The sequence below is a fragment of the Bos indicus x Bos taurus genome, chromosome 17, assembly GCF_003369695.1.
Source record: "Bos indicus x Bos taurus breed Angus x Brahman F1 hybrid chromosome 17, Bos_hybrid_MaternalHap_v2.0, whole genome shotgun sequence".
Taxonomy (NCBI): Eukaryota; Metazoa; Chordata; class Mammalia; order Artiodactyla; family Bovidae; genus Bos; species Bos indicus x Bos taurus.
The window spans coordinates 28711374-28734186 of NC_040092.1; the positions used below are offsets into that span (position 1 = coordinate 28711374).

General features: G+C 38.4%; 1 protein-coding gene across 6 annotated transcripts in view; it reads right to left on the reverse strand.

The window, feature by feature from the left end:
* Positions 1-216: 216 nt before the first annotated feature.
* The window catches only part of LOC113907654 (zinc finger protein 26), a 70845-nt gene continuing 48248 nt past the window's right edge, over positions 217-22813 (reverse strand). For 4 of the 6 annotated variants that reach the window (XM_027567177.1, XM_027567179.1, XM_027567180.1 and 1 more), the window contains 3 exons: positions 9071-9197; positions 7708-7803; positions 217-6315 (listed from right to left, as the gene is read on the reverse strand). In XM_027567177.1, the coding sequence (XP_027422978.1) occupies positions 4343-6315; positions 7708-7803; positions 9071-9197 (2196 nt within the window). In that variant the 3' untranslated portion in view covers positions 217-4342. Of the gene's footprint in view, positions 6316-7707; positions 7859-9070; positions 9198-22813 lie in introns of all 6 variants that reach the window. The other 2 variants (XM_027567181.1, XM_027567186.1) reach the window with 2 other exon arrangements.

A 22813-nucleotide genomic window follows, 5' to 3' on the forward strand; every position in this document is an offset into this window, starting at 1 on the left:
ACCAGTTATTATTGAGCATCTAATAAATCTCTCAGCCTTTGCTATACCTTAATCGCCAACGCCGTCATCCTGAGGGAATCCCTGGATCCAACCGGGGCTGGACCCCGGCACACCTCAGTATCTGCTTCCAGAGGCCCCAACTTATGATACAGTCTGATCTTGCTGTCAGTGAGGAGCAGCACTTGGGTTGTAATAATGAACACAACTTGAACCAGCTGAAACAAACATGGGGATTTATTATAAGGATATTTGGGATATCTCACAGAAAAAAATCCAATAAGTCCAGGCAGGAAAATGGCAGAGATGAACCCAGACTTCAAGACAAGAACCAGATCCTGGAACCCAGCCAGGATGCTCATGACTTGGCTTCCATGGTGGCTTCACACTTCTCTCATTGCAGCTATGCCTCCTCATGTGGTAGAGAACACAGCCACTGACACCACTCACATTTATGTACCAAAGCTTCAGTTGTTAAAATTATATAGACAAACAAGAGAGTCCTAGCTTTCCAGAAGCTTCCTAATGGGAAAGATAAAACATGCAACGATTTTATCACCAGTGAAATACATGTACAGGTTCACATAGGTTGAATAGGTATTTAACAAGGAACAAAGGCATTTCAGTGGCAGTAGATCGACAAAAAAGCACACACACACAAAAGTGTAAAATGAGAGATTGTAGAACTCTCAAATAGTTTAAGAACGCAAAAACAAAACAAAACCAAAACTGTAAGAGGAAAGATAAAGTATTCAGAAATTATGAACAGGTATGGTTTTGTATAAAAGTCCTCATATACCATGAGGATATTACAGCTTAAGTCCACAATTTGTGTGTGTGTGTGTGTGTGTGTGTGTGTGTGTGTGTGTGTGTGCATGCACACACATGTGCTCAGTCATGTCCAACTCTTTGCAACCTCATGGACTGTAGCCCACCAGGATCCTCTGTCCATGGGATTTGCCAGGTAAGAATACTGGAGTGGGTTGCCATTCCTTCTCCAGGTGGATCTTCCTGATCCAGGGACCAAAGCCATGTCTCCTGTGTCTCCTGCATTGGCAGGTGGATTCTTTACTGCTCAGCCACTTGGGAAGCCAAGTCTACAATTAGCCATATGGTATTTCAATACAAGAGTGTATAGTCAGAATTGCATCTTAAAATAACTAGTATATATATAAGTGCAAAAAATGGACTGAAAGGATGAAAAGGGCAAAAAATATGCATACAGCTGCAAAAGTCATGGATGAATTAGTTAACTGGCATGCAGGCCAGCACTAGGTGCTCAGCATCTGAAAACTTGTTGGTATTATGTTTGTAGGCTAACAAACTCAATGAAATTGACAATCTGGGCACATACTGGAGTAAATGACCAAATGACTGAGATCTTGAGTGTAGAGTTCAAATATCTATGGATGTATACTTTGCTATGTAATGCAGATATTGGTAGATATGTCTGGTATTCTTTGGGTTCATTTCATCTCAGGGTTATACATGTGATCAAAATGTCAAAGGAAATCAAAATATCAGGAACATATAGACCCATACAGATAATGGTGTCTGAAAATATCAAAGCCCACAAAGAAAAACTGAACACAAGGCAATCCTGGTATAGGTCTCAGAATTCATAGATAGGACCTCCAGAAGATCCAGTACTTAGTGTAAGGAATATAATAGAAAGTATGCCCTGCAGGATTGTTTCCACACCAGGGGAGGAACCTGGGTGGTGAAAGAGGAAAGGGAAAGAGATGCTCCTCCTCTCAATTATTGAGCTTCACAAAACCATAGGTAAATCCAGCCTAACTTTAAAATTGGCTTTCTTCTTGATGCAGCATTTGTAGTAGAATCAGTGAGGAGAAACATATTTTTGTGGTTTACCAAGGTGTCTTAAAAATGTAACACTAAGAATCTCTAATTTCAGAATCAGAGGCCTCTTGTGGCCCTTCAGAAGACAAAATGCCAGGTGAGTTCTACACCACACACTTGGGATGTGGAACATCAGGTATTTTGATAAACAAAAGCCCTGCTGCCAGCATCAGCCCTGGCACGGGATGACTGACATCAGACCCTTAGGAATCACATTCGCCCTTGGGATTCAATCAAAAGGCCAGTGAAGTTTCATCATCTCATAAAGGAAGTTCTACGATTAACTGCTTAATAGTTCAAAAATAATCTAGAACAGGAGTGAGAAAAACTTGGAAGTTTTTAGACAACAGACTCCTGGGCCCAATCCAAGACCCAACAAGTCAATCACTGGGCTGAGGAAAGAGACCCAGGATAGATGGAAAAGAAAAAATGGAAAACAACAACAACAACCCACAAAGTAAAACACCACACTGTAACTACTTGTTCTTTTACATAGGTCTGTTTCACCAACCTGGTAAAATGACCTTAAGGTATTAGTGAGAAAAGTCCATACATTTATGTATGAATAAAAATTTGGGAAATAGGATTTTGTTGAAATTCTGGTACAATAGTTCATGAAATTACCCTCATTTATTTAATATTCCAATTTTACAACAATGATGTAAAATTGTAGGTAAAGAAAAAAATGCTGCTAGAATCAAAGTTACCAAACACCACACTGTTAAAACGACTTGCACATGAGAGAAGACCTGATTTTTCCAAGTGTGGAAACTAGACTAGACTTTTCTGATTTTCACCATCATACAAAAAACATAGTTGATTTTGTCGAACAACATTATAGAGAAATTACTACAAAAGTCTAAATAGACGTAGGCATGGGTCATGCATTTCCAGAAGGAACACCCTTATAAAATGGTAAGCACACATGGGAACTTTCTCTTGTGCATGATATGACAGTTGAAAGGCAAGTGAAACACAAATATTTCCAATGATGAAATAATAAAAAGCTTGTTTTCTGATACCTGTCTGGTAATCACAGAAATCTGCAGGAAGGCAAAATAGGCTTCCTGGGATACATAAAAAATATGGTTCTCACCACAAAATCTTCTGTCCTTTATATTCTCTGGATAGTGACTCTCAAATAACTAGTTTCTTCATCTAATTTTTACAGGATATTTTAGAAAACACCAAAAACATAATAGCAGCACACAATATTCATGACAATTCATCACAGTAAATTAAAATACAAGTTGTTCTTGGGTGACATAACACTTAAGATACACACACTGGATGCATGGAGGTACCTCGTTACACAAGGAGGGCATTCTGCTCCAAGTTAATGCCACTGAGCAGGAGTGCAGAGCCACAGTGCTCACTCCTCACAATTCACTCGTACCATTCTGCAGTTCTACACTAGAATACTTATTAACAAGGTTTTATATAAACTGTTTCTCAGAGTCTAGGATCCAAAAGACTTTATATAATGTTGGCTTTTGCTACTAAAGAGAAAGGTCACTGACAACAATAGAGCCTTTTATAAACTAACAAATCATAAGGAAATGTGTTGATATTACATGCTACTTACTGAGCAGTAAGACATGTCCTATGAGTTACCATTTTTATAGTATTATTAAAATAGAAAAACCAGTGGCACATAGTATGTCTTGATAGACATCAGAGGCACTACAAGGCATGTACATCTCATGCTCCCAATTACATTACCATCTGTAATTCCAAAATACAAAACACAACCTGTGACACAGGAAAATAAGCCATAATTATATACCATGGAGAAATTTTGTATTCCAAAGACTCAATTTATTGACGTTTTTAGAAACTTCATACTTGAGCCTTAATATAATTTAGAACCAGTTATTTTTGGTACCCATGTCTATAAAGAGTGCATGGCTTTCTATTATAGCATTATTTCAAGGGGCATGTATTTCTAATGTCTTTAAACTGTTAGGTACACCCACAGGACACAATATGGTGGGGTTACTTGCCGAAGATTGTCCTATATTTAGTATTTTCAAAGAATTCATTCCTGAGGGCATCTTCTTATGTACAATGAGCTGTTATTTCTTGATGAAAATATCACCTCACTTGCTGTATTCATGAAGTTTTCCTTAACTCACTGGAATAGGGTTCATTTTCAGTGGTAATTTTTCCAATGGCTAATGAAATTTGATCTCTGGAAAGCTTTCTGATAGTCACAGTATTCTTTTGTACTGTTAATTTTCTACTGTAAAAGGTTTGATGACAGTTTGAAAGCTTTCTGAAATCCACTGCAATTCATAGGGTCATTCTCCCTCTAAGGAGTCTAATATAATAAACACATTAGTCTGCTGAAAGCTTCCCTGACATAACCTATTTAGAGTTCCTAACTTAAAAGTGTATTCAGACATATAAAGTGATGTAACTATTATCTGAAAGATTTACCATAACTGATGAAGATCTCTGTCAAAGACTAACATTAACACCATTCTTAGGATTTCTTTACTGTATGAGTTCTCCGATGATTAATGAGCTGTGACTTTTGGGAGAAGGCTTTCCCACATTCACTGCATTGAAAAGGTTTCTCTCCTGTATGGATTCTCTGATGATTAACAAGCTGTGACTTCTGAGAGAAGGCCTTTCTACATTCACTGCAACTGTAGGGTCTCTCTCCCGTGTGTGTCCTCTGATGTGGTATGAGGTGTGACTTCCTAGAGAAGGCTTTGCCACAGTCGTTGCATTCAAAGGGTTTCTCTCCTGTATGTGTCCTCTGATGATTTATGAGACTTGACCTCTCCCTGAAGGCTTTCCTACATTCACTGCATTCATAAGGTTTTTCTCCTGTATGAGTTCTCTGATGTCTAATTAGTTCTGATTTTTCAAAGAAAGCTTTTTGACAAAGACTGCATCCATATGGTTTCTCTCCTGTATGAATTCTCTGGTGAGTATTGAGCTGTGACTTCTGGGAGAAGGCTTTTTCACAGTCCCTGCATGCATAAGGTTTTTCTCCTGTATGGGTTCTCTGATGTGTTGCAAGGCTTGACTTTTCACCAAAGGCTTTCCCACATTCACTGCATTCATAGGGTTTCTCTCCTGTGTGTGTCCTCTGATGTGATATGAGATGTGACTTCTGACAAAAGGCTTTCCCACACTCACTGCACACATACGGTTTTTCTCCTGTATGAATTCTCTGGTGATTAGTGAGGCTTAATTTTTCACTGAAAGCTTTCCCACATTCACTGCACTCGTAGGGTTTTTCACCTGTATGAGTTCTCTGATGCCTGACAAGCTGGGATTTCCTACTGAAAGCCTTCCCACACTTAGTGCATACAAAGGGTTTCTCTCCTGTGTGTGTCATCTGATGTGATAAGAGGTGAGATTTCTGGGAAAAGGCTTTCCCACACTGGATGCATCCATGAGGCTTCTCTCCTGTATGGGTTCTCTGATGGTTAATAAGACTAGACCTCTCTCTGAAGGCTTTCCCACATTCACTGCATTCATAGGGTTTCTCTCCAGTATGAATTGTTTGATGTCTAATTAGCTCTGATTTCTCAAAGAAGGCTTTTCTACAATCGCTACATCCATAGGGTTTTGTTCCTGTGTGGGTCCTGTGATGTGTGACAAGCTGTGACTTCCTGCTGAAGGCTTTTCCACATTCTCTGCATTCAAAAGGTTTCTCTCCTGTATGAATCCTTTGATGATTGATGAGATTTGACTTTTCACTAAAGGCCCTCCCACATTCAGTGCATCCATAGGGCTTCTCTCCTGTGTGTGTCCTCCAATGTGATATGAGATGTGACTTCCGGGAGAAGGCTTTCCCACACTCACCACATTCATATGGTTTCTCTCCTGTATGTGTCCTCTGATGGGATGTCAGCTGTGACTTTTGGGAGAAGGCTTTCCCACACTGGCTACAATTGTAAGGTTTCTCTCCCGTATGAGTTCTATGATGTGTAATAAACTGTGACTTCTGGGGGAAAGTCTTGCCACATTTACCACAGCCATAGGCTATTTCTCTTATATGTCTGCTCTGATGTTTAATGAGACTTGATTTCTTACTGAAGCGTTTCCTACATTCACTGCATTCATAGAGCTTCTCCCCTGAACGACTTCTGTGATATATGATGATCTGTGACTTCTTATAGCTAACTTTATCACATGCATAGTATTTTAACCAAGTATCAGTTTCCTCAGTCTTGGTATGGAGAAATAATTTATCAAATATGTTTAAGTCAGCTGGTTCCATTCTTCCATAGTTTGCTTTCGGAATAAGAAAATCTAAATGATGTTTTAAAATTAATCCATCTATGTCACCTTCTTTGTTTGATTTCCTTAAAGGAATAAAGTTCATGCTCAGATTAAACTTTTTTCCAAGTGCATCACATTCATGATCTTGTTTCATATTTTTAAACTTCTTGTTATCCTTGTGCCAAGTCATGTGACCATTTACTTGAAAGACTTGATCTATGAAGGAAAAAAAAAATCCCATAAGTCTTTCCATAGTCGTGTTTATTGAATAAAAACCTAGAAATGCTATTTGAGGGAACTAATGCCTTTTAATGTTTAGTTTCCTAGTATGACTGCAATGTCTAACCTCTAGGTATTGAAAAACACTTTAAACACTGTAAACAAGAACAGAAAGCAGACAGTAGATTAAGTTTAAATGAAACTGACCACCAACTTGGAGCAAAGGGAGTAACTGCTGAACAGGCTACATGGGCTCACTCCACAGGTCCTCAGTGTCATCTGCCCCCCTTCAGCCACACTCAGAGGACACTGCAGCTCAGGCCAATTGTGGGGCCCAACCAGCGTGCCCACATCGCTCCACCATGAGATGGAGAGATGGGCTGCAAGTGCATTTTGGGGCCATGTGCAGGGATGCCAGATACTCTGGAGCCCTAATATTCCCTGGGGCAATACTCAGTCACTGAGGGACAGGAGGCAGAGTGTGGTACTAGCTTTCTGGTTCCTCAGAGGGTTCCCAGAAGCACACTGTTCATGCATTCCTCTCTCACCCCATCTCACTTCCCCTTCTCCCACTAACACTGTGGAGATCACAGTCCCACTAAGTATCTCAGGGTCTGCTTTTGAGGCACCTTGAATTAAGTCAGTGTCACACAATAGGAAACGAGGAGGAGGGCCCAGCTGATCAGAGCAGTGCTGGATGCTTGGTGGTGCCACGTAACTCACAAAAGAAGGTGAGAACTGGGATCTACACTAGCTAGTAATTTGGGAAGTTCAGACTAGCCTTAGTTTTAAGTGGGAATAGAGAAGTCTTTCAAAAGATGTTTTCCAAAGGTAAAAAACTTAGTAAAAAAAAAAAGGTAGAAAAGAGGTAATTCCATATACTCCATGTCTAAGCTACAGAAAAAGCACAACAGAACTTGACCAACTAGGGGAGAAGTGGACCAACAGTTTGGGAGGAATGATAATCCACTTTCTGACATAATAAGGCTGAACAGAGAGGGTTTCACATCAGAGACACCCAAAGCGAGGAAAAATAAAGCCCTGATGGTCAAGCACAGGTGTCTTTGACCACAGAGAGAAGGGAGGACAAAAGGAGATTAACCACATCAGGAGACAGAATACCTAACAAGAAGTCAAAGTCCCAGATGTGAAAGACTGGGAATAACGTCATGGGCCAAACCAGCTGGAAACATTTCACTTCAAGCTACGAGCAAAGAAGCCACATGTAATGTGATTCACTTCAGTAGCTCATGTTAACTGTCCTGAATCACCGCTAAGGGTTTGAGATTTTGAACAGAGCCCTCTAAGGCACATTTCAAGGATGCCAACCACCACCCTGCTGAGAATGACTTCCACCTTCTCTCCTCTGTCTGGTCTTCATACACTCACCTATTGAGCCTGAACTTGGAATTTCTCCATCTCCTGTCCATGGGTCTTCTCCTTGCTCCAATTTAAGGATGACACCAGGTTTCATAACTTCATACCCTGTTCAGGGAAAATCACAAAGACCTTGGCCCCTACTGCATGGCCTTTGAGGCCTCTGAAGAAGGAGCAAGGTTTGGAATTAGTTGACCCAGTGAAGCCACCCACATGAATACCAACAAAGTAAACAATCCTCAGAGGAATGGTAACAGTCTTCCCAGTGGATAATATGGTCTAAGAATCTTTGATTTCTATAACTCAAGTCCAAAACCATAAACCCTTCAGAGTCTCTGTAGTTGGTCTGCTCTGGTTCAAATTCAGGCTCATTTCCTAGCTGTCAGGCCTTGGGAAAAATACTTAACTTTTTTCTTTGTCTCAATTTCCTCATTAGAAAAAAAAAAAGAAAAAAAAAAAAAAGAGTGCAACACATCTGCCACACAGGATTGCTCTTACAATTGAGTCAATATAAGAACAATATGTGAAATTCGGTAAATTACATGCCTCAGGAGCTTTGTTGTTGTTCAGTCACTCAGTCATGTCCGACTCTTTGTGACCCCATGGACTGCAGTATGCCAGGCTTCCCTGTCCTTCACCATCTCCCAGAGCTTGCTCAAACTCATGTCCACTGAGTCAGTGATGCCATCCAACCATATTCAATCTTTCCCAGAATCAAGGTCTTTTCTAATGAGTTGACTCTTCACATTAGGTGGCCAAAGTATTGGAGCTTCAGTTTCAGCATCGGTCCTTCCAATGAATATTCAGGATTGATTTCCTTTAGGATTGACTAGTTTGATCCTCTTGCAGTTCAAGTGACTCTCAAGAGTATTCTCCAACACCACAGTTCAAAAGCATCAATTTTTAAACACTCAGCCTTCTTTATAGTCCAACTCTCACTCACATCTATATATGAAAACTAGAAAAACCATAGCTTTGACAATATAGACCTTTGTTGGCGAAGCCTCAGGAGCCTAACTACAACTATTACTATTAGCTTCAGAGGCGGCACAATGAAATTAAGACTTCATTATTGGAAAGTGAGGTTCAAATACTTTCCCTGGGACTGTCATAGTCCAAGAACTTTGATCTCTAAAATTTAGGTCCAAATCATTAAAAATTTTGCAAGTCCCAGAACTCTCAGAAACTAAAGAAGAACAAGCAAGGTACTAGATACAATATGAGGTCTTCTGGGAAGTTTTTCTTTTTTTGGCCATGCCACAAAGCTCTCAGGATTGTAATTCCCTGACCAGGGATTGAACCCAGGACCCCTGAAGTAGAAGCACAGAGTTCTAACTGCTGGACTGCCAGGGAAATCCTGGGTAGCTTTTCTTACCTAGTGACACGAGACTGCTATAATTCTCCAACATGACATCCTTGTATAAGTCCTTCTGATGGGGGTCCAGTAGCTGCCATTCCTTCTGGGTGAAGTCCACAGATAAATCTTCAAATGAGAATGACCCCTGTAAGAGCACAATCCTAGTGAATCAGAAGCAGGAATCACCAGGTGATGTAGGAAACAAGTACCAGAGCTTAAACACATCATTCTTATCATGGCAAGTTACAGAATGTCTATTGGGTCCCAACTTTTGCACTCTCTTTTGTGAGATAAAAGGCAATTATGCATTCTTTCATCCTCTCATTTACATGAGAGCTGAAATACATGACTTTAAATTTTCCAAACCACCAACAAAGTTTTCATTGAATGTCAAATTTGGCACCAGAAGAGGCAGTGACAAAAGAAAGATAATAAAACAATATCCTCAAAAACTTCTTAGGTTGTAGACATACACAAATATGTACACTTATAAATAAAGCAAGCTGCTTTAAGAGTTGAGGCAGAAAGGCCAGTGAGGGCATGACATGGGTCAGAGAGGGAGCCCAGCACTCCATCTATGGTCATATCAGTCTCTATTGAAGAGATGATACATGAAATAAAGTTTTAGGAAATTAGTAGTGGTTTCCAGAGAAAAGGGGGTACAAAAGCATTCTGAGTGACAGCAGATCCAAAATGGGGACCCAAACTGCTAGGGGTAACACAGTATAAACAGTTCAGTCAGACAAGGTCACAGGGTACATTGTAGTGACTGGACTGCAGGCCACAGTGGGAGCAAGGCAGATGTGGTTACCACACCTTATCACTGCTGACAATTAGCCATTAGAGCTTTTACAGGATGGAAGTGATATAACTTAATTTAGGTTGCAGAAAGATATCCAGATATTTTAAAAATTAATTTTATTTATTTATTTTTATTTTTGACTGCTCTAGATCTTTGTCGCTGTGCGTGGCCTTTCGCTTGCTACAGTGCACAAGCTGCTCAGTGAGGTGGCTTCTCCTGTTGCAAAGCACAGGCTCTAGGGCATGGGCTTTTGGTAGTTGTGGCATGCAGGCTCTAGAGCAAGCAGGCTTAAGTAGTTGTGGCTCGCAGGCTCTGGAGTGTAGGCTCTGTAGCTGCATGGGCTCAGTTACCCCATGGCATGAGGGATCTTCCCAGATTGGGGATCGAACCCCTATCTCCTACATTAGCAGGCAGATTCTTAACCAATGGACCACTAGAGAAGTCGTGATATCTGGATTTTAAATCAAGATGGATTTCTGTCCCAAAGTCTTCTAAGATGACAAGAAAGCATAAACATACTCTTTTAAAAATTCAAAATACCACCAGAAAATAAGAAACCTGACTGTAAACAGCACATCACACACTTTGAGAGTGATGAAAGGGAAAAATCTACAATCAAGAATACTCTGCCTACCAAGGAATCTTGTTCAGATTTGACAGAAATCAAAAACTTTAAAGACTAAAGAAAACCTAAAAGAATTCAGCACCACCAAACCAGCTTTACAACAAATGACAAAGGAATGTCTCAAGGTGAAAAAGAAAATTAAGAAACGAGAAAGTCCACCAGTAAAGGCAAACACACAGTAAAGCTGGTAATCCACACATAAAGCTGGTAAGGTTAAAAGACAAAGCTTAAAATCATTTATCAATAAGCAGTTAAGGGATCATAAAATAGATGTAAAATATGGTAACAACAGTAATTGTGAGGGGAGGAGAACACAAATGCAGGCTTTAAAAAATGCATTTGAAATTAAAAAGATGAGCAACTTAATCACTTATATATACAGATTGCTATACAAAGACCTCATGGTAACCACAAATCAAAACATCTGTAATAGATATACACACCAGAAAAGAAAAAGGGATACAAGCCTAACATTAAAGAGAGTCATCAAATCACAAGAGAAGAGAACAAAAGACAGGAAAAAGGAGACCTACAGAAACAAATCCAGAACTTCTGTGTCACAAAAGAGGGCACTATATAATAATTAAGGGATGAATCCAAGAAGAAGATATAATAATTGTAAAAATGTGCACCTAACATAGCACCTCAATGTATAATGCAAATGTTAACAGACATGAAGGGAGAAACTGACAGTAACACAGTAATGTGCTGTGCTGCTGTGTTCAGTCACTTCAGTCATATCTGACTCTTTGCAACCCTATGGACTGTAGCCCACCATGCTCCTCTGTTCACTGGATTCTTTAGACAAGAATACTGGAGTGGGTTGCCATTTCGTTCTCCAGAGGATCTTCCTGACCCAGGGTTTGAACTTGCCATCTCCTGTGTCTCCTGCATTGCAGGTGGATTCTTTACTGCTGGGCCACTGGTTTTATATATTACACACACACACACAAACACATAAAATAGGGGACTTTAACACCCCACTTACATCAATGGACAGATCATGTAGACTAAAGAATCAGTAAGGAAACACTGGCCTTAAAGAACACATTAGACTAAACTGGTTAATATAAACATAGAGAACATTACACTCAAAATCAGCAGAATATACAATCTTTTCAAGAGCATGTGGAACATTCTCCAGATCACTGCAAAACAAGCCTACATAATTTTAAGAAAACTGAAATCATATCAAGCATCTTTTGCAACCACAACATGGTTGAAGAAATCAACTGCAAGAAAAAAAAATGCAAAAAATACAAGCACATGGAGGCTATAATATGCCAGTGATTTAATGGACCACTGAACAAATCAAGGAGGAAATAAAAAAAAAATACATAGAGCCAAATGAAAATAAAAACATGATGACCCCAAACCTACGGGATGCAGCAAAAGCAGTTCTAAGAGAGAAGTTTATAGTGATACAAGCTTACTTCAGAAAACAAGAAAAATCTCCAATAAACAAGCCAACCTTACATGTGAAGCAACTAAAAAAAGAAAAACAAAATCCAAAGTTAGTAGGAAGAAATCATACAGATCAGAAGAGAAGTACTTGAAATAGAGATAAGGGAAGAAAAAAAAAAGGAAAAGATCAATGAAACTAAAAATTGGTTTTTTGAAGAGACAAAACTGACAAACTTTTAGCCAGACTCATCAAGAAAAAAGGGGAGAGGGCCCAAATCAATAAACTCGGAAATGAAATTACAACAAACACTACAGAAATAGAAAGGCTCACAAGAGACCACTACAAGTAACTATATGCCAATAAAATGGTCAACTTGGAAGAAATGCAAGAAAAAGACATACAGAAAGGAAAAATGGTTGTCTGAGAAGGCCTTACAGATAGCTGAGAAAAGAAGAGAAGCTAAAGGCAAAGGAGAAAAGGAAAGATATACCCATCTGAATGCAGAGTTCCAAAGAATAGCAAGGAGAGATAAGAAAGCCTTCCTCAGTGATCAGTGCAAAGAAATAGTGGAAAACAATGGACTGGGAAAGACTAGAGACCTTTTCAAGAAAATTAGAGATACCAAGGGAACACTTCATGCAAAGATGGGCTCAATAAAGGACAGAAATGCTATGGAACTAATAGAAACAGAAGATATTAAGAAGAGGTGGCAAGAATATACAGAAGAATCATACAAAAAACATCTTCCTGACCCAGATAACCATGATGGTGTGATCACTCACAAAGAGCCAGACATCCTGGAATGCAAAGTCAAGCAGCCCTTAGGAAGCATCTCTACGAACAAAGCTAGGGGAGGTGATGGAATTCCAGTTGACCTATTTCAAATCCTGAAAGATGATGCTGTGAAAGTGCTGCACTCAATATGCCAGCAAATTTGGAAAACTCAGCAGTGGCCACAGGACTAGAAAAGGTCAGTTTTCATTCCAATCCCAAAAAAGGGCAATGCCAAAGAATGCTTAAAGTACTGCACAATTGCACTCATCTCACACGCTAGCAAAGTAATGCTCAAAATTCTCCAAGCCAGGCTTCAATAGTACATGAACTGTGAACTTCAAAATGTTCAAGCTGGATTTAGAAAAGGCAGAGGAGCCAGAGATCAAATTGCCAACATCGGCTGGATCATCGAAAAAGCAAGAGAGTTCCAGAAAAACATCTACTTTTGCTTTATTGACTATGCCAAAGTCTTTGACTGTGTAGATTACAACAAACTGTGCAAAATTCTTCAAGAGATGGGAATACCAGACCACCTTATCTGCCTCCTGAGAAATCTGTATGCAGGTCAAGAAGCAACAGTTAGAACCAGACATGGAACAACAGACTGGTTCCAAATTGGGAAAGGAGTATGTCAAGGCTGTATACTGTCACCCTGCTTATTTAACTTCTATGCAGAGTACATCATGTGAAATGCTGGGCTGGACGAAGCACAAGCTGGAATCAAGATTGCAGAGAGAAATATCAATAACCTCAGATACGCAGATGACACCACCCTTATGGCAGAAAGTGGAGAGGAACTAAAGAGGCTCTTGATGAAAATGAACGAAGAGAGTGAACAAGTTGGCTTAAAACTCAACATTCAGAAAACTAAGATCATGGCATCTGGTCCTATCACTTCATGGCAAATAGATGGGGAAACAATGGAAACAGTGACAGACTTTATTTTGGTGGGCTACAAAATCACTGCAGATAGTGACTGCAGCCATGAAATTAAAAGATGCTTGTTCCTTGAAAAGCATCTTTTCAAGAAAAGCTATGACCAACCTAGACAGCATATTAAAAAGCAGAGACATTACTTTCCCAACAAAGGTCCATCTAGTCAAAGCTACAGTTTTTCCAGTAGTCATCTATGGATGTGAGAGTTGGACTATGAAGAAGGCGGAGCACCAAAGAATTGATGCTTCTGAACTGTGATGTTGGAGAAGACTCGTGAGTGTCCCTTGGACTGCAAGGAAATCAAGCAAGTCAATCCTAAAGGAAGTCAGTCCTGAATATTCATTGGAAGGACTGATGCTGAAGCTGAAGCTCTAGTACTTTGGCTACCTGATGCAAAGAACTGACATTAGAAAAGAGCCTGATGCTGGAAAGATTGAAGGCAGGAGGAAAAGGGGACAACAGAGGATGTGATGGTTGGATGGCATTACCAACTTGATGGACTTGAGATTGAGCAAGTTGCAGGAATTGGTGATGGACAGGGAAACCTGGAGTGCTGCAGTCCATGGGGATGCAGAGTTGGACATGATTGAGTGACTGAACTGAACTGGAAGCAATGGACAAATTCTTAGAAAAGTATAATCTCTTAAGACTGAACCAGAAAGAAATAGAAAATATGAACAGATCAATTACCAGTAATGAAATTGAATTAGTAATTTAAAAACTACCAACAATAAAAGTCCAGGAGCAGATGACTTCACAGGTGAATTCTACCAAACATTTAAAGAGTTAATACCTATCCTTGTGAAACTATTCCAAAACTTGCAGAGGAACACTTCCAAACTCATTCATGGTGCCATCATCACCCTGATACCTAAACCAGACAAAGGTATCACACACAAATAAAGAGAATTACAGGCTGATATCACTGATTAACATAGATGCAAAAATCCTCATCAAAATACTAGCAATGTGAATCCAACAATATAGTAAAGGGATGGATCATACACCATGATCAAAAGGAGTTTATCTCAGGGAGAGAAGGATTTTTCGGTATCTGCAAATCAATCAACATGATATACCACATTAACAAACAATAGAATAAAAACCATATAATCATCCTAATAGATGCAAAAAAAGCTTGTGACAAAATTTAACACCCATTTATGATAAAAACTCCACAAAGTAAGCATAGGGGGAACATACCTCAACATAATAAAGGCCATATATGACAAACCCACAGCTACCATCATATTCCATGGTGAAAAGCTGAAAGTATCCCTTCTAAGATCAGGAACAAGACAAAGATGCCCACTCTTGCCACTTTTATTCAACAGTTTTGGAAGTCCTAGCCATGGCAATCAGAGAAGAAAAAGAAATAAAAGGAGTCCAAATCTGAAAAGAAGAAGTAAAATTATCAGTTTGCAGAAGATATAATACTATACATTGTTGTTTAGTTGCTCAGTCATATCTGACTCGTTTGCAACCCCATGGACTACAGCCCACCAGGCTCCTCAGTCTGGGACCACATGGGATTTCCCAGACAAGAATACTGGAGTGGGTTGCCATTTCCTTCTCCAGGGTATCTTCCCAACCCAGGGACTGAACACTTGTCTACTCTTAAGTCTCCTGCAGTGCAAGCAGATTCTTCACTGCTGAGCCACTGGGGAAGTCCCTGATACTATACACAGAAAGTCTTAAAGATGCCACCAGAAAACTACTAGAACTCATCAATAAATTTGGTAAAGTTTCAGGATACAAAATAAATACACCAAAATCCATTGCATTTCTATATACTAATAATGAAATATCAGAAAGAGAAATTAAGGAAACAATCCCATTTACCACTGCATCAAAAAGAATAAAATACCTAGAAATAAACTTATCTAAGGAGGCAAAAGACCTGTGCTCTGAAAACTACAAGATGCTGACGAAAAAAATTAAAGGTGCTACAAATAGATGGAAAGATACACTATGTTTTCTTGCATTGGAAGAATCAATACTGTTAAAATGACCATAATACCCAATCTACAGATTCAATGCAACCCCTATGAAATTAGGGCATTTTTCACAGAACTATTAATAGAACAAATAGTATTAAAATATGTATAGAAACATAAAAGACCCCAAATAACCAGTAAAGAATCTTTAATAGAGCTGGATGAATCATACCCTCTGACTTCAGACTATACTACAAAGGTACAGTAATCAAAACATTATGGTACTGGCACAAAAGCAGACATATACATCAATGGAACTAGATAGAAAGCCCAGAAACAAACCCACACACTAGGGTCAATTAATCTTCAACAAAGTAGGGGAAAACATAAAACAAAGAAAAGATAATCTTGTCAATATGCAGTGCTAAGAAAACTGGGCAGTTACACGTAAATGAATGAAAGTAGAACCTTCTCTAACACCACATACGAAAATACACTCAAAATGGATTAAAGACCTAACTGTGAGACTGGATACTATAAAACTCCTTGAGGAAAACACAGGGAGAATACTTTTTGATATAAACCTCAAAAACAGTTTTTTGGATCTGTCTCCTAGAGTAATGGAAGTAAAGCAAAAATAAACAAATTGAATCTAATTAAACATAAAAGCTTTTGCACAGCAAAGGAAACCAGAAACAGCATTTAAAGACAACCTACAGAATGGAAGAAAATATTTGAAAATGATGTGACTGACAAGGTCTTAATTTCCAAAATATACAAACAGCTCATAAAGTTCAATATCAAAAAAACAAACAATGCAATCAAAAAATGGGGCAGAAGACATTAGTAGACATTTTTCCAACGAAGACATATAGATGGTCCAAAAGCACATGAAAAGATGTCTAATTATTTTTTTTTAAAGTGCAAATCAAAACTACAATAAGGTATCACCTCACAGCAGACAGAATGGCCATCATCAAAAAGTCTAAAATAATAAATGCTGGAGAGGGCATGGAGCAAATGGAACCCTCCTACACTGTTGGTTGGAATGTAAATTTGTGTAGCCACACTGGGAAACAGTATGGAGGCTCCTTAAGAAACTAGTAATAGAGTTACCACAGACTTGGCAATCTCCCTCCTGGGCATATATCCAGAAAAGATGAAAACTCTTATTTGCAAAGATACATGCACCTCTTAAGTTCACAGCAGCACTATTTACAATAGCCAAGACATGGAAGTGACCTCAATGTCCATGGAAAAATGAATGGATAAAGATGTGGTACACAGTGGAATACCAGTCACAAAAAAGAATGAAATCATGCCATTTGCAGCAACATGGATGGACCTAGAGATTATCCTGCTGAGAAGTAAGTCAGACAGAGAAGGACAAGTATTATATGACATCACTTATAAGTGGAATCTAAAAAAGTAATACAAATGAACTTATTTATAAAACAGAAACAAACTCACAAATATAGAAAACAAACTTATGGCTACCAAAAGGGAAAGGACGGAAATGTGAAGGGATAAATTAGAAGTTTGGGATTAACATATACACACTACTATATATAAAATCCCATTGACAATCAACAAGGACCTGCACAGGGAGCTATATTCAATATCTATAATAACCCGTAATGAAAAAGAATCTGAAAAAGAATATATATATGCATATAGATATAAACGCTATAACCTGAAAGTAACACAACATTGTAAATCACCTATACTTTGATTAATAAAATACTTATAAGTGATTGTTCATATTAGTACTACTGATAAAAATTATATTTATATAACAAATGTACCAAAAAGTATAAATATTCCAAGTGTCCATCAAGTGGTGAATGGATAAATAAAAAATGATATATTCAACATAATGGAATACTATTCAACAATAAGAATGTGTTTCTGACATATACTAAAACATAGATGAACCTCAAAAATACTATGCTAATTGAAAGAAGCTAGAAACAAAAGATTACACTTTTATAAAAATCCATTTATATGATATTTCCAAAAAGAAAACCTGTATAGACAGCAAGAAAATTAGTGGTTGCTTCAGGCTGGGGATGGGAGGAGGAACCGACTGCAAATGTCACAAAGATTCTCTTGGGATTATAGAACCCTTCTAATACTGGATTGCAATGATGGTTATACAATATAAAGTTACTAAAAAAATTACTGAGTTATACACTTGTCAGTGATGTCAGTGGATACTACTGACATAGTTCAATAAAGGTGTTAAAAAGATAACAATATTAATCAATTTATGCCAACATACATGACAACTTAGATAAAATAGATATATTTCTTGAAAGACAATGTACTCAAAAGTGACAGAAGAAAGAAGGTCTGAATTAGTCCTTTAACTATTACAGGAATTGACCCTCACAATTTAAAACCTTCCTTCAAAAAAACCACAAGTTTTAGATGGTTTCAGAGGTGAATTCTTCCCAACATTCAAGGAATAAATAAAATGATCTCATATAAATTCTTTCAGAGAATAAACAGTGCAAACTTCTCAATTCATTTTATAAGGCCAGCAGACCTCTAATCCCAAATCAGACATGAACACAACAAAAGAACATTACAAGCTCTTAGAGAATCAAAATTCCTAATAAAGTGTTAGCAAATTGAATTTAGCCATGCAGAAAAGGGGCTTCCCTGGTGGCTCAGACAGTAAAAAATCTGCCTGCAATGCAAGAGACCCGGGTCTGATCCCTGGGTTGGGAAGACCTCCTGGAGAAGGGAATGGCTATCCACTTCAGTATTCTTGCCTGGAGAATCCCATGGACAGAGGAGCCTGGAGGGCTACCATCCATGGGGTTGCAAAGAGTTGGACACGACTGAGCAACTAACACACACACATGCATAAAAAGTATAATGTGGCCTGACCAAATGAGGTTTCTTTCAATTATGTAAGATATTGATTCTGAAATCACTATTATATTAACAGAATAAAGGAGAAAAGCCATTATCATTTCAAAATGCAGAAAAGGCATATTGTGAAAATCTGTTCATTGTAAAATACTATCAACAAACTAGAAATAGAAGGAAATTTAATCTGATAATCATAATCTATAAAATATGTACAGCTAGCATCATACTTAATGGTAAAACACTGAGTGCTTGGTCTCTGAGGACTAGAACAGCACTGTCCAACAGAATTTCTTGTGATGACAGAAATGCTCATATCTATACCATCCAATAGGAGAAGGCAATGGCACCCCACTCCAGTACTCTTGCCTGGAAAATCCCATGGATGGAGGAGCCTGGTAGGCTGCAGTCCATGGGGTCGCTAAGAGTCTTACACGACTGAGCGACTTCACTTTCACTTTTTCACTTTCATGCATTGGAGAAGGAAATGGCAACCCACTCCAGTGTTCTTGCCTGGCTGACGTCTATGGGGTCGCATAGAGTTGGACACGACTGAAGTAACTTAGCAGCATACCATCCAATATAGTCACTGACAGCCACCAGTGTCTACTGAATATGTCAAAGGTGACTAGAAACTGACTTTTATATTTTATTTAATTTTAATTTAACAGTATGTGAAGCTAATGGGTATAGGTTATACAACTGGTTTTTGTGCCATTTTTTTGGGATGGCAGATTTCTGTGCTATTAGTGGTGGGTCCCTCCTGAGTTTATGGAACAAGGTAACTCATGGTGGGCTGCTGGAGTCTCCAGGTGGGCACTGGCCATGCTGGAAAACCAATCATTGGATTGGAGGGTTGGGGCTTTCAGAGAGATGCTATCAGTCCAACCTCCATGGAGCAGACAGGGCTGGAGGCTGAGTTCCATCAAATGGCCAGGGATTTAATCAATCACACCTACACAGTGAACACCCAGTAAAAACTCTGGATATTTCTGCCTCAGGTTAGCTTTCTGGCTGGTAATCAGACATAGGCCAGGAGGATGATGTATCCTGATTCCACAGGGAGAGGGCACAGCAGCTCTCTGTTTGGGACCCTGCCAGACCTCACTCTGTGTCTCTTCATTTGGCTGGTCCTAATTTGTGGCCTTGTAATAAAACTAGTTTTAGGTATAGCACTTTCCTAAGTCTTGTGAACTGTTCCATCGAACCTGAGGGGGTCATAGGAACCCCCCAAATTTGCAGCCAGTTGGACAGAAGTGTTGTGTGTGGCCTGAGGACTCTCGAACTTACAGCTATCAACTAAAGTGAAGGCACTCTTGTTGGGGATGGTGCTCTCACTCTGCAGAGTCTGTGCTAATTCCAGGTGGCTGGTGTCAGAAGTGAGCACCTGTGATGTGCTATGTAGTGGACAGTGCAGGCCTGGGTGTTCCTAATGAGACAAGGGTGTTCCTAATGCTACCTCTAGTCTACAAAGTACTGCAGGAGGTCAGAACAATACAATGCGAGGAACAAGTATAAATATTGAAAACAACATGTAAAACTGTCATAGATGGCATGACTGCATAAAGAAAATCCAAAAGACCCTACAACAATTAGAATTAGTTCATTGTGGACATTCTTCTTGGATATCACATCAAAACTAATCAACTGGTCTCACAAAAATGAGCTGCAATGTAGAATCTTCATTCATATTGGTAAACTTTTCACACGGTCACATTAAAATCTACTGTTTTATCTTGCTTCTTAAATGGATCATTTACTCATTTATGATTTTACAAATCATGCATTGGCCATGTGGAAAACTGGTTTCCTGAGTTTAAAACTCACAAAAAAAATGGCTTTACTAGTTAATTTTATAAACATTTAATGCTGAAGTAATTCCAATTTTGCTAAACTCTTATATAATGTGGAAGAAACTTTTGATAAACTTTTTGACACCTGCATGATCTTGATAACAAAACTCAATAGGGATACTGCTAAGAAGGGAAAAGCAAAGGCCAAGTTACACATGAACACTGATTTGAAAATCCTAAACAACATCACCAAAGTACTATACTGAACAAAATATAAAGAGGAAAATATATCAAAAATAAGCTGGAGTTTATCCCCCAAATTCAAGGTTGATTTAATATTTAAAAAATAATAATTGATATTTACTATATTAATAGATTAAGGAAAAACATATCATCATCTCAGTAGATACAGATAAAACATATCTGTAAGTGGAAGAATGTACATCACAGGAGCTACAAATAACAGAAAAATCTAACAGCTTTAAAAAAGCACATTTATGTTTTTCAAAAAGAAGGACTAGATTTCATAAGGGAGAATATAAAAGTATGAAAAAGAACAAACAGATGAAACAACACACCAAAAATTGAAAAGTAATCAACATTTATTTGTTATAGAAAGTCTTAGCAAACTAGGAAGTCAGTGGAATTTCTTTTTATTAAAAAAAAAGTATTGCTGATATTTTTATAAACATGGAAATCTAACCAAATCTAAAGAAAAATGATTAGTTAGTTTAAATGGGCTTATGAAGTTCCTGAATACCAAGACAATATGCAAAAATCTAGTATATTTCTATGTTTTGGCCATACTTTAAAATTATAACAAAATTTTATGATAACTAAATTTTAAGCTACTAATTGTAGGGCAGAAGATGTACAAACTGAGCCTTGATGTAGTTTGTGGTACTAGAGAACAGCATTCTAGTTAGTAAATAAGAAAAATGTTACAAGGAGGGTGTTATCGTTTTGCAGCTTCTAATGAAATGATCCATACAAGCAGTGATCATTTAAAGCCATAGCAAGACAAAGAGAGACCTGTGGGCATCGTGCAACTCCTGAAAGAAGTACCACAACAACTTCTGAAGCATTCTTGCCAAGAAGTCACACTTGAACCTGATCAAACCTCAGCGTGGAACTTGCTGTGATGATGGAAACGTTCTTTACCTGTGCTACCCAGTTCATGGCTGTCCAATCTGTGGCTACTAAGCACTTGAGAGGGGACAACTGTGACAAAAGGATTTAACTGAATTAACTTAAGTTCAGTCGTATGTGGCTGGTGGCTTCAGTACTGGACAGCACATCTCTGAATCTACCAATTTACAGGAAACCCGGGTGACAACACACCAGTAACAGCATGGGGATGTATTACCCACCACATCACTTATTCAGAGCCTTCAGATAGTGAGAAACTACAGATCAATGGCCTGGTCTCTTCAACACATGATTTGGATAGAAAAAAATACGCAGTGTCAAGATTAAGAGACAGATTAACTGCACTGTATGAACTTTACTTGAGTCTGACGCAAACAAATGACAATTTTTATGAGACTAATGGAAACTTGATAATGGCTGGATTTGATGATATTAAGAAGCTGCCTTCAGGGACTTCCCTGATGGTCCAGTGGTTAAGAATCTGCCTTGCAATGCAGGGGACAAGGTTTGAGTCCTGGTTTGGGAACTAAGACCCTACATACTGTGCAGTAACTAAGGCCATACAACGCAACTACTGAGCCCATGTGCCACAACCAGAAAGTCTGTGCACTGCAATGAAAGATCCTGAAAAAATGCAGGAAGAACCTACATGCCACAACTAAACACCGACACAGCCAAATAGATAAACTTTTTTTTTTAAAGCTTTGAAAAAAATAAACTGAGGAAATTGAATGTATATTTCTTGAAAAAGAAGAAGCTGTCTACATTGAAGAGCTTGCAAATGCAATGAATCTCAGAAACAAATGAAAGTGAAAGAAGCAAAACACAAATGAGCATGCACAACAGCAGACAAAACCAACTGCAGTGTTAGCGGATAAACACTTAGGAGTAAAACTAAACAGACAAGCCAGGAAATGGTTACAGAAGCTAGAGTCCTGGTTCCCTCTGTCAGGAAGAAGCTGTGATTGGGATTGAAACTGTGATTTCAATTTCTTGAAATGAAATGGTGGTTTCATGGGTATTCATTTGATAACACATTAAGCTGCACTTTAATATTTTATGAACTTTTCTCCATGTGAATTCTGCTTCACAACTAAAGAGGTAAATAAATAAATAATTATGGTGATTAAGTTCGGCTTTGGCATACTACCCTTGGGTCACATTCTGTGGAAAACCATGAAAAATGGCTACAATACTCTTGTATTTATTACAATGTTTCTCCTGAGGACATTACCACTATATCATTTATTTAAAGGCTTCCCCAGGGAGTGACCAATAAATACTTACTTTCCATGAAGAATTTTGCTTTTTCATTTAGATAGTACAATGCATATGTTTATTACACTTGTCAAGAATTTGAGAAGTTTATAGCTCATTCAATAATTATGTAGGACACTAAGGCTTATAAAAATCGAAACTTTAAGAACTTCTCAAGGCCCTATAGTTATTGCATCACTGCTTTA